This window comes from Archocentrus centrarchus, chromosome 19, assembly GCF_007364275.1.
Source record: "Archocentrus centrarchus isolate MPI-CPG fArcCen1 chromosome 19, fArcCen1, whole genome shotgun sequence".
Taxonomy (NCBI): Eukaryota; Metazoa; Chordata; class Actinopteri; order Cichliformes; family Cichlidae; genus Archocentrus; species Archocentrus centrarchus.
In genome coordinates, this window is record NC_044364.1 from 25,237,391 (window position 1) to 25,250,917 (window position 13,527).

The window sequence follows — 13,527 nt, forward strand, 5'->3', positions numbered from 1 at the left end:
AGACGGGGGAACCAAGACGCAGACTTGACACAAAATACTGGGAGAACACAAGGAACTAGAAATAACTAAATAAACCCCACAACCAAAAGAAACCCAGAACAGAACAGACAAGATAAAGCAAAATCAAAACACACGGGGTCCAAAGGACCCCAGACCATGACAGTCACCTTCTCACCAAGTTGTTGCTGATGTTCTTGTAGCACATTCCATTCTTGTGCAGAGCTACAGTCTTGTCCTGTATGTCCTTTGATATGCTCTTTTGTCTTGCCCATGGTGGTGGACATGTTGGAATGGAAGTGAATTACTTTTTTGACATTTTGCTCACTCCTCTTAATTGGATGGGAAGCGAAATGTCAAAAAAGTAACTTAAAGGGCCAAATTGTCTTATATTTTTGACATCCAATTGTGGGCCAGAAGTAGGGGGCAGGGCTGGAAATGGCCCACAGGCTGGGAGCCTTAGACCACTGACAAATTCCTTTTTTCCCAAGTGAAATACTGTATGTTATGTGTCACGTGATGGTATGAAGTCAAAACAATGCAGGGTGGGGAGGAACAAAGTGTGCTTGCTCTCTGCTGTGACAGGAGCAGCTCTTAAACAGTCAGCTCGCATCTTTGCTAAAACCGTAGCAGAACTGCAGAAACTGAAGCTAAAGTATTGTTCTCATTACACTGGTATTGATCAATATCAATACCAAGCCATCCACCACTAACCCTGACCAATCTGGCTACAGAAATTGGCAGCAATAACATCCGGAGGCTACCAAACATAATTGATCACTTGGCCATACATAACCAAAAAGTGTTTATAATCTCATTAGATGCAAAAAAAGTACTTGTCAGGGTCGAGTGGCAATATCTATTTTCTGCGATTGAAAAATTCAATTTTGGATATAGACTAATTGGATGGATTCAAGCCATGTATAGTAACCTGCAAGCCCAAATATGTATAAATGGCTCTCTTATAAGTAGATCTGGCCTACATAGAGGATGCCGAAAAGGCTGCCCACTATTTCTTTTTTTGGTCAACTTGGCCATCAAACCTCTAGCTGTGGCAATCAGGAGGAGTAAAGAGATTTCTGGAATTGATACAGCAGCAGCCAGTGTCATTATTTTATATTTATCAAACCCAGAGAACTCAGTTCTAGCAGTACTAGATTTAATTGACAAATTTGGAAAAATATCTGCAATAAAATAAATTTAGAGAAATGTAATTCTTTGTTGCTGAATTCACCAATCACAAACAGCCTTAAAACAATTTTGTAGTTTACTTGGGCACAAAGTGGATTTAAGTACCTGGGAGTGAATGTGGCCCCCAAACTTAAAGATGTGTAAACTACCTGCCTTTATTAAAAAAGATCTACTTTCTATTTCCCTTCTGAGCTGAATTAATGTACTTAAAATTAATATACTACCCTGGCTTAGTTACCTGTTCCAGTCTCTTCCTTGTTACGTAGACAACTCATTTTTTAAGTATGTGAAAAAATTATTGAGCTCCTTTATTTGGAAAGTTCCTCACCTAGAATAGCCTTTACAATTTTAATTAATTCAAAACAGAAAGGTGGATTGGGACTCCCAGACCTCCAACTGTATAATTGGCCTGCTCAAATAAAGGGATTGATCAGTTAGGTATGGACAAGAGGTGCTGCCCATTGGACAGATATTGAAGAAGAAATTTCCATTCCACTGAGCTCTTTACCATTCATTAATAACGTTAATGCCTTCCCCTCAATATTAAGAACCTATTATGTAATCTATAATACTCTACAGGCCTGCCAAATGTGAAAAAATATTGCGGATCTGATAGTGGAATTTCAATATTAGCTCCTCTATCCTCTAACCCAGATCTGTCACCTCCAATTAAAAAATCCTTGCTGTTGAATTGAAAAGAATCTATCATCTAACATCTATGAGTTTCAACAGTTATTTGAAAGAGACCTCCTTAAAATCCTTCTCAGACCTAAGATCAGAATTTGTAATTCCCAAACAGGATTTTTATAAATACTTTTAAATTTGGAATGTAGTAAATGTCCTAAAAAGAACAGGACATCTGTCTTTGAAGCTGGCAGAGATGGAGGAAATATTGACAAACTCTGCATCACTGAAAGGAAAATATATTTAATTTATAATACTCCTTTGGAACATCACAGCTCATCCTTGTCTCTATTGAAAACTGTCTAGCAGAAGGATGTGGGTTGTCTTTAGCGATGACTAGTGGGACACTATATGCCGGAATGTGCTTTCCTCTCTGTCCTGTAACAAAATGACTGAACAAAACTATAAATTTTTGTACAGGGTGTCTCTCACAACGGTAAGGTTGAGTAAGATATATCCCAACTCATCCCCTAAATGTCACACGTGCAAAACCTACACAATCATTCTTATTTTCTGGGAATGTAAAAAATTAAAACACTTCTGGACAGAGGTGCATGACTTGACTGTTAAGGGCTTGGGAAGCCAAATGGACATGTCCCCAGTAAGATACCTTTTTAGTACAGAGCTGGACAGGACACTGGACCCTATTTCAACGAAAAAGATTAGCATCCAGTGTATATAGCAAACATACATAGCATGCCGTATTCTGCTTAACTGGAACCAGCAAAACCTCCCAATATTCACTCTGTTTAAACAAATTTTGAACAATACACTTCGATTGGAGCAACGCGCATACATTCTAAAAAACAAAGGAGAAGTTCAAGCATTTGGGAACCTTTTTTCGACCCCTGACCATCTGCTAAATTTAACTAAACTGGATCTGATCAAGGAGTTGTTTAACCCCTCAGTGACCTCACCCCCGGTCATGGGCAAGTCCTCCCCCTCATCCCCAGACTCTGCTTCCACTACAGAAGGTGTGTCAGTGGGATTTAGGAGGTCCTCGAAGTATTCTTTCCACCGTCCGTCTATAGCCTCAGTTGAAGTCAGCAGCACCCCACCCGCACTATAAACCATTGTGAGTGGAGCACCACTTTCCCCTCCTGAGTCACCTGACGGTTTGCCAGAATCACTTCGATGCCATCCAAAAGTCTTTTTCCATAGCCTCATCGAACACCTCCCACACCTGAGTTTTTGCTTCGGCCACTGCCCGGGATGCATTCTGTTTGGCCTGCTGACACTTGTAAGCTGCCTCCGGAGTTCCACTGGCCAACCAAGCCCGATAGCACTCCTGCTTTTGCTTGATGGCTCCCTTCACCTCTGGTGACCACCATCTGGTTTGGGGGTTACCACCACAACAGGCACCAACCACCTTGCAGCCACAGCTCTGAGCAGCAGCCTCAACAACGGAGGTGCGAAACATGGTCCATTTGGACTCAATGTCCTCAGCCTCCCTCGGAATGCTGTCGAAGTTCTTGTAGACAAATGGGTCTTCCGAACCGCTCTTTGTATTGACCCTCACCCAGGACCAGTTTGCCATGGGAGACCCTACCAGGGGGAGAAGCCCCTGGAGAACATAGCTCCTGGGATCACTGGGACACACAAACCCCTCCACCACAATAAGGTGGCGATTCATGGAGGAGTAAAATTAATCCAAGATGATATTGACAGCACTTACAATAGGTCACAAAAGAACCCAGAACAACATCTAAAGAACTCCAGGCCTCACAGTTAAGGTCAGTGCTCATGATTTAACAATAAGACAGAGACTGAGCAAACTGGCATTGATGGGAGAATTAAAGATGAAAACCACTGCTGACTAAAAAGAATACAAAGGCTTGTCTCACATTTGCCAAAAAAAAAAAACAGTTTGATGATCCCCAAGACTTTTTGGAAAATATTATGTATGTACATTATTAATTTTTTGGAAGGTTTGAATCTCGTTACATCTGGCATAAAATATCAGGATGTTTCAATAAGGAGAGCTCATTAAGAGGAATTGAATATAATTGATTGATATATCAAATTCATTTAAGCTATTTGGCGATTAGACTCCATCATGGCAGAATGGAATCCCAGCAGTGACAGGAATTAGGACACCGACGACGGCTTTGAGTTTGACAGCATGTAAAAGTGAAAGTGATGTGAAGAATAAACTTTGCAGCCAAACACCCGGGAAAATTGAAACATTAAAAAGAAGAATTGATGATCTGGCACACTATTCAAGAATAAACTATATAATCATACAAGGACTGGATACATACGCCAGAGCTGTATCAACGAATAGGGAGGAGGGAGAGGATGTGCCAGTTGAGGAATTATAAACACTTGAACAACAGATTATAAACTTCTTTAAAGGAAAACCATATTTATTCAGAATAGTCACATCGAAGTCTGTCATACACTCCCTAAAAAGGACAAGACAATAAAACCAGCCATAACTGTCTGATTCTGGAACAGGAAACATAAAATTTAGTTAATTAAACAGTCAAAAACTCTGAGGGGTACTGAAGTATACTTAAATGAGCACTTAACTCCAGAAAAAGCAGAAATTGCAAAACATGCACATATTCTTAAAAAACAAAATAAAATTAAAACAACATGGACCAGAAATTGCAAGGTGATGATACAATCCAAGGATCGAATCAAAGCTATGATTGTTAAAGATCTCAAAGATTTAGATAGATAGATATAGATACAGTAATATCCATCCATCCATCCATTCTCTCCTGCTTATCCGGGGCCGGGTCGCGGGGGCAGGAGCCTAAGCAAAGAAGCCCAGGCTTCCCTCTCCCCAGCCACCTCCTCCAGCTCATCCGGAGGGACCCCAAGGCGTTCCCAGGCCAGCCAAGAGATATAATCCCTCCAGCGTGTTCTGGGTCTACCACGGGGCCTCCTCCCGGTGGGACATGCCCGGAACACCTCACCCAAGAGGCGGCCAGGAGGCATCCTAATTAGATGCCCGAGCCACCTCAACTGGCTCCTTTCGATGTGGAGGAGCAGCGGCTCTACTCTGAGCCCCTCCCGGATGGCCGCACTCCTCACCCTATCTCTAAGGGAGAGGCCAGCCACCCTTCGAAGAAAACTCATTTCTGCTGCTTGTATTCGCGATCTTATTCTTTCGGTCACTACCCAAAGCTCCTGACCATAGGTGAGGGTAGGAACGTAGATCGACCGGTAAATCGAGAGCTTCGCTTTTACACTAAGCTCTTTCTTCACCACGACAGACCGGTGCCGCATCCGCATCCAGTGGCGGTTTCTGATATGGGCGACATGGGCAGCCGCCCAGGGCGGCATTTCATCTAGGGCGGCATGACCGCCCCCCTCCCCCCAACGCATTGCGATCGCCGCAGCAACGCCTACCGCACTGCTCCACTTGTGGGATAATGGGCGCCCTCTGCTTGCTGTGTATTGCATGTAGCTTTCTGCCATGGTCAGACAGGTTGTAACAGAAGAAAAAGGGCAGGCGGGGGATTCTCTCTCTGTCTCGCTGTCACTGCTTCACTCGATCGTCACACACACAGCGCTGCCCCGCCCCCTTCTCCTCTCAGCCTGGGGTGCGAGTCGAGTGAAGCGGTGATGGCGTGAGAGTGAGACTGTCAGCCGGGTTCATTCATTCATGCCTGTACAGTTTGGGCCTGGTTACAGCCAACAGTAACCGCTGAATTATAAATAAAGGCGACTTTTGCTGGCAGTCTCTCGCCAAACCTTTCATCCTCACGGACACTGCCATATCAAGATTAACGCGAAGTGTATGTCCTAATATTGAAAAGTTTTGCGAGATCTCGCAAAAGTAACTCAGGATCTCGCAAAACTTTTGCGAGATATGCAAAACTGACTCTTTTTTTTTTTTTTTCCTCCCATGTTCCACAGAATGAATCTGTGCGTCTAATAAAATTAGATGCACACAACTGATAGAACACAAAGCCCATTTCATTTATAATACTGTAAATATGGTCATTAAATCACAGTATTTGTGTGAACCCGAATCCTGATAAAAAAAATAACACAAATACGAATCTAGACAGTTTGGACAAATGTTGGTGGATGGCGCAGTGTTGCCAGATTGGGCAGCTTGTGAACACATTGGGGTGGAATATTATATAGATATTTCTATATAATTATAAAATTATATAGATATATAATTTTACAATAAAAACTTCCTAAAAACCTACCAAATATGGTGAAAAGCAGCCAAAATTTTAACAAGTTACCCAAAGCTTGTATATTTAAATATATATCACACCTGGTGCTATTAACATGAGTTTCAGTAGAGGTTTTGTTGTGTTGGGCTGGCAACTGTCAGTCAGATCTGACAACCCTGGGGATGGGCGGTGGTGGTGGCGAATTGTGGCAGATGGAAAGGAAAAGGTCAAAGCCATCAGGTGCACAGTTTAGGAAAAAGAGAAAAGAAGAAGAGGAGAAACAAGCAAAGATAAAGGTAAGCAGAAGCTGTGTAATATTTCAGTTTCTTCCATGTTTTTTCAAATAAAAATTTAAAAGAAATTCTGAGTGTGCCTGTGATGGTGGGGGGACCTTCTGTTAAAGCCTGTCTGTCAGACCATGGCAGAAAGCTACATACACCACACAGCAGTCGCTCATTACCCCCCCAAGTGTAGTAGTGCGGCGATCGCTATTGTGTGTGTGTGTGTGGGGGGGGGGGGGGGGGGGGCGCCGGCGGGGATGCTCGCCCGGGGCGCCAAACAGGCTAGGACCGCCACTGTCCGCATCACTGCAGAAGCAGCCCCGATCCGTCTGTCGATCTCCCGTTCCCTTCTCCCATCACTCGTGAACAAGACCCCGAGATACTTGAACTCCTCCACTTGGGGCAAGAACTCGTTCCTGAGCCGGAGAGGGCACTCTACCTTTTTCTGGCTAAGGACCATGGCCTCAGACTTAGAGGTGCTGATTCACATGCTGGCCGCTTCACACTTGGCTGCGAACTGTTCCACTGTGAGCTGGAGGCCACCCCCTGATGAAGCCAACAGAACTGCATCATCCGCAAAAAGCAGAGATGAGACTCTGAGGCCACCAAGGAAGAAGCGTTCCGCCACCTGGCTACGCCTAGAAATTCTGTCCATAAAATTCAATGTTGCTATATCAAAAATATAAACATAACAAATAAAATAATAAAGGTCTGAGGTAATGAAACAAAATAAATAAAAATGTCACTTAACACTTCAAAAAAGTAAAAAGTACACATTAATATATGTAGCATTAGAAATAAAATATGTGAAATAGAAAATGCATTATTTTTTTTAGATAGCATCCAAGTACTGACAATATCTGAAACCCACTCAACTCAACATTCAAGGACTGCTTGGTAGCAATAAATGGATACAATATATTTCATAAAGATAGAAATACATATGGGGGAGGATTTGCCATTTATGTTCAAAGTCATATACCAATAAAAGGAAGACAAGAACTTATGCTGGACACAGTTGAAGTCATTTGGATACAAGTTCATTTAAAGTACATTAAGCCATTAATTATAGGCTGTTGCTATACCCCCAAATGCAAAAAATTATTTTTTATAACATGTTTGTCAAATGCTGGATCTTGTCACAAACACAAACAATGAAGTCTGTTTATTGGGAGACTTGAACATTGATTGGTGCTCTTCAAACTGTCCCATGAAATCAAAACTAATAACTGTGGCTGCTGCTTTTGGTTTAACACAAATTATAAATGAACTAGCAAAAGTGATGGAACCAAAATAGCAACTTGTATTGACCATATTTTTACAAACATGTCACATTTCTGCATAGACTCTTCACCCACTTAAGTGCTCATTTAAGGGTTCCATAATTTAATAACAATAGTAAGGAAAACAAAAATTCCTAGAATTGGTCCAAAAATTATCTGAAAAAGAACATTCAAAAATTTTTATCTTGATAAATATGTAGAGGAGGTTAAAATGTTGATTGGACAGAAGTGTTTGCAAAGAAAAATTCTGAAGATGCATTTCAGATATTTGATAAGTTATTAACTAACATTGTGAACAAACATGCACCTGTAAAGAAGTTTACAGTGCGCAAATTAAACACTCCGTGGCTGGAGGAGGATTTAAAACAACAAATGCTGACTAGAGAGCAAGCTAAGCTGACTGCAGTTAAATCTGGACTTCAGTCAGACTGACTTACATATCGTAAACTGAGAAACTCTGTAACTAAACAAAACAAGATAAAGAAGAAAAAATACTATCAAGAGAAAATACAAAAACGTAAACACAGTAAACAATTATGGACAACCCTAAATTCTCTCTTGAAAGGCAGTACATGTACTTCCTCCTATCTGGAGACAAACAGTGGATGGTTAATTAAATCATATGATATGCATGTAGTCAATCATTTAAACAAGTATTAAATAAGATTGATTCTATAAGAAGCACCTTGAATAAGGCAAATAATATATTCACTAATAAATTAAATGATGAGTCATAAAACATGCAATTTTATTTTAAAAAATGTATGTATATCAAAAGTTGAATTATACAGTAAAAATTACTACTGGTGCAAAATAAGGCAGCATGTGTGGTTTTTAAAATGTGGAATTTGGAAAATGTTGCTAGAATGCATAATCAGCTTTCCTGGTTATGGGTGAAGGACAGAGGGTTGTATGTACTATTTTTTTAAATAATATTATTACATTAAAAACTCCATTTATGTTTTACAAAAAACTACCATTTAACAAAGATACCCATGATTACTCAACAAGTCATGCAGTTGGATTGTGTTTCACTCTGCCAAAATGTAAAACTAGTTTAAGCCAAATTACAGTGATGTTCAGAGCAATGAATGGCATTCACTACCATAAAACATTGAACAATGTACTGCTTAGAGTTTAAAGAAGCAATTGAACTATAAAAATAATTTTTAATTTTAATGGATGTATGTGCGTGTTTGAATATTTATGAGATGCTATTGTACAGGTATGTGTGTGTTTGTATATTTATGAAAGTAGAGATGTTATTGTACATGTTTGTGTTTTACGTATGTTTGTATCAGAGTATCATGGTATAAGACAAAGTACACTAGACTCTGAAGTTATAACATTTTTTTTTTAATGTAAACTGACCCCAGGAAGAATAGCAGATGCAGTATGTAGCTTATGCTATTCGGATCTTAATTAAAAAGGACATTATACCAAGAGTCAGATATCATGGTGATAGGGTGATTGTCTTGGACTGCTTTACTGCTACAGGACCTGGATGACGTGCCGTGATTGATGGAACCCTGAATTCTGCTCTGGTTTTGGAGTCACCTAATCAAAATGTGGATTCAAATCACATTGAGGTGATTTAAACAGGCCATTCATGCTTGAAAACTCCCCAATGTGGCTGAATTAAAACAATTCTGCAAGGAAGCGTGGGCAAAAACTCCTCCACAGGATTGTGAATTATATGTTTCGATAACGTTCCTACATATTGTAAATGCTTGATTATAGTTCTTGCTATGCAGGTTGGCACAGCCAGTTATTAGGTTTAAGTTTATCAGCTTTAATTACCTTTTCACATAGGTAGATTTGGTTACCATTTTTTCCTTAATAAATGAGATCATTTAAAAACTGCATTTTGTATTTACTGTGGTTCTTTGTCTAATATTAAAATTTATTTGATGATCTGAAACAGAGCACTCAAAGCACATCTTCATTCACCCATTAACACACACAATGGGTGTGTTAATGGGTGAATGAAGCACTTTTTCTACATGTAAGTGCTTTCTACCTAACATTTAAACACACAATCACACTTTGATGAATGCATCAGGAGCAACTCGGGGTTCAGAATCTTGACTACTTTAGCACACAGACTGGAGTAAGCCAGGGATTGAACAACCAAAGTTACAATTAGTAGATGACCTGTTCTACCTCCCAAGCCACAGTTACTGTGAACCCAATTCTTGTTTTTTAAAGTTATTATAGATGAATGCTGCATCATCATTCCACTCTGGAAAAAGAATAGTTCAAAGAAATCATCAAAAGCCTCAAAAAAACAAAGCCAATGCAAGCAAAATGATTTAACTGTGTGATATATGTATACATTTATTATCTTTGATTATTGTACAAATTGTATATTGCACACATTTTAAGAGCTATGTTTTCATAATCATAGTTAATATACTATCATTATAGATAGATATAGAAAACTGTAGTGCATCTAACTTGAGATGGTCATTCCAACAATGTAGGCCATAAGCAAATGTATTATGTTTTAATTGGTTTGTCCATCTCCAGGATGCTGGCAGGGAAACAAGTGTGTATCCTCTCCCTGAGCCTCATGACTTGTTCCAGGCTTCACAGATGAAGTTTGAAGATTTTCAGAAAGACCTGGCACGACTCAGGAAGGACCTGAGAGGTAACACACAGCTGTATTTCCTTCAGATTAAAGGACATTCAATTTACATGCATTCTTTTCCTTGGAACCTAACAATAACCATCATTTGTCTACCACTCATTTAAAGATCAGAAGGATGATTCACAAGTCCTTGAGCCTCTCTCTATTTGAAGTACACTATTTCTGAATTGCTAAAACATATTTCCTGAATCCACCACCCATTTTCCCCAGGGAACATGAGACTGTCAAAATAAAACAGGAAGTAACGTAACAAAGTACAGGCAGACTTGACACCACGGAGGACTAGCACACAGAGGAAACTAAACAGGGACCAAGACACGGGGAAACAGACAAAGAGAAACACAGACACGGGACAGAGATGCAGATTAGTCACAACACTGGGAATAAAAACAGATGCAGGGGAGACAGGCACATAAGGGAACTAGGAAATCAAAATGTAACAATAACGTATAACAAGACAGGAACAAAGATAACTGATCAAAACCTAAACAAACTAAGAACATAAGATAACTCTGTGAAACAGAACCTACAGCAATAAAACACAAAACAGTGGGCACATGCCCTGGGACCATGACAGCCAATGAACATTGCATTGTAATGAGCATCACAGTACTTGTAATGTGGCATGCTGTGTGTCAAATGTTGTACGGCACAGAACAGTGAATGTCCTCGTGATGCTGGCCACAGAGAATCTGCTCAGATTGGGTTGGACCCTTAGACCTCATGGTCATCCCCTGGACGAGGACATGGTGTACAATGGTTGCCCATATCTCATCGGTGATGACTGTTCTTGATCGTCCTTATCCTCATCCCCTTTCTCCTCGTATGCCACCTCTCACATGCACTCTTCCTCCTCTGCCTCTCTGTATATGTCTGTCCGTTGTAGATTCACATGTGCCACCTGCACACTAAACTGACTTTTATCCTGCCCAGTTGATCTGGTCACATCATCGGACACATGTGTTCAATTGTGAGTTGCTGTGTGTAACAGATGACAGCAGTGTTGGAGTTGTGTTTGCATTCTGCCGCCAGTGTTTACATTTTTGCAACATAGGTGTGGAGTGTGTTTAGTGACTGAGAATGTGTTTGATGTTTCACAAAAAAGAGTTGTTGAGTTGCACCAGATGTGTCTAAGTGCCTGAACTGTGTTAGTGGTTTGGCCAAAAGAGTGTGTGATTTGAGAAAATCATTTAGGCTACGGTGGATTTGGTTAAGGGAATGGGGTTTAGAGTTTTAGCAATTCAGAAATAACAAAGTAATTACAAACTTGCTGGAAATTCAGATTTTCAAGATTACTTGAATCTCTTAGTTCCCCAAAATAAATGCCAAAATGATGGCAAGCCCAGACCTAATCATAAACTGTATTTAAAAGTTGGACTTAGTCACCCATTGATATCCAATGTCTAGTGTTGAGGCTACTAAAGTAACTAAATTTGAAAGAGAGGATGAACTTTCAAGTTGTCAATGTGTTGCTAGATGGAGTAATTATTAAAGATTAACCCCCTGTAGTGGTGTTTAGAAACAGGAAACTATCTATAGAGGCCAAAACCATTTCTTGGATCAGGCTATAAACATATTCATTAATGATTTTAACATGAATCATACTTCCATGTGTGCATGAAAAATCTGGTAAAGCTGCAAATGTTAATTCAACCCATGACTGTTTTCATTATCATTTTCTCAGCATGTATATCAGAAGTGGCAAAAGTGTGTAAAGTTTCAGATGAGGAGAACTTGGAGCCTTTCAAAGAAAAAATGGATGATTTCCTCACACAAGGTAAATTACCTAAACCCCACATATACACTTTATTAGGTACACCTTTCTAATATGTGTTTGGTCAGCCCTTTTGCCCTAATTCTTCATGGCACAGATTTGAAAAGGTGCTAGAAACACTACTCAGAGATTTTGTTCTGTATTGACATGATAGCATCATGCAGTTGCTGCACATCCATGATGCAAATCCCCTGTTGCACCACATCCCACAGGCACTCTATTGGATTGAGAACTACCATTCAATGTTAGTAGAGTGTGAAAGTATTGTATTGTAGGGTCTTTATAATATTAAGTGCTTTGATGCAACTGTCGCTGTGAATTGGTGTTATATAAATAAAACTGAATTGAACTAAAAATCAAGACTCATCAAACCAAGCAAAATTTTTACAGTCTTTTGTTGCCCGATTTTGTTGTGTACGTGCAATTTGTAGCCTCAGTTTCCCGTTCTTTGCTGACTTGAGTGGCAGCCACTGTGGTCTTCTGCTGTTGGCTTCTTTCAAAATATCAATGAGCCCATCTACCACTTTAATCACACTCAGGATCTTGTTCTGACAAATGGCATGTAAAGTGAACATTCCTCCTCTGTTATCTTTTTTTAATGACATGTGCCAACACAGTGCAGCGCATTACTAATCCCTACTCTCACAGAGGTTGATTATCTTGTTAACAGTGCTACATCCTTACTGCATATGATTCTGGATACTGAGGCTGCTCTGACAAAGAAAGCCCCAAGCAGAAGTGCTTGACTTCCTGGTATAACCAGCAAATGTGCCACATAATATAGATAGTCCATAAGCTGGAGAACAAATGGCGTCTCACTAATTTAGAAGATCTTCATTTAGCCTGGAAAAAGAATTTGTTCGTCTATATATTTAAAAAAAAAAAAGCCTCCATAAAGCTAGGACATCTTATTATTCATCACTGACTGAAGAAAATAAGAACAACCCCAGGTTTCCTTTCAGCACTGTAGCCACACTGGCAAAGAGTCAAAGCTCTATTGAGCCATGTATTTCTTTAACCTGAACTAGTAATGACTTCATGAATTTTGTTACAAATAACATTTTAACCATTCGAGAAAAAAAATATTCATACAGCTAATTTCAGTTCTACTGATGCTTATTTAGACTCTTTCTCTCTGATTGAACTGGGTTTATTACAGTACCGTATTTTTCGGACTATAAGGCGCACTTAAAATCCTTAAATTTTCTCAAAAATCAGCAGTGCGCCTTATAATCCGGTGCACCTTATATATGAATTCTTGTTGTGGTTACTGACCTTGAAACAATTTTATGTGGTTTTATTCAACTCATTTAAAAGCCTACGATGGGGGGGAGGGGAGCAGTCTGTGTAATTTGAGCCCTGCTGTCCGACCGCCGATGGCCGAGGCATCCACTCCACTGCACCATTGAGTGGTCTGCAGCGCTATGGTCTCAGGTCTTGCGGATCAGTTCAAAGGTCTCATTGAATTCTCTAAAATAGTCCATCATCGATTCACAAAATGACTCTACTGATGATATTAAACAGG

The 13,527-nt window shown here is 39.9% G+C and overlaps 1 protein-coding gene across 1 annotated transcript in view; it reads left to right on the plus strand.

Moving 5' to 3' along the window:
- The window catches only part of fmn2b (formin 2b), a 105,145-nt gene that overhangs the window by 76,332 nt on the left and 15,286 nt on the right, over positions 1 to 13,527 (plus strand). The window contains exons 14-15 of the mRNA XM_030755152.1: positions 10,108 to 10,228; positions 11,913 to 12,005. Of these exons, the coding sequence (XP_030611012.1) occupies positions 10,108 to 10,228; positions 11,913 to 12,005 (214 nt within the window). The remainder of the gene's footprint in view (positions 1 to 10,107; positions 10,229 to 11,912; positions 12,006 to 13,527) is intronic.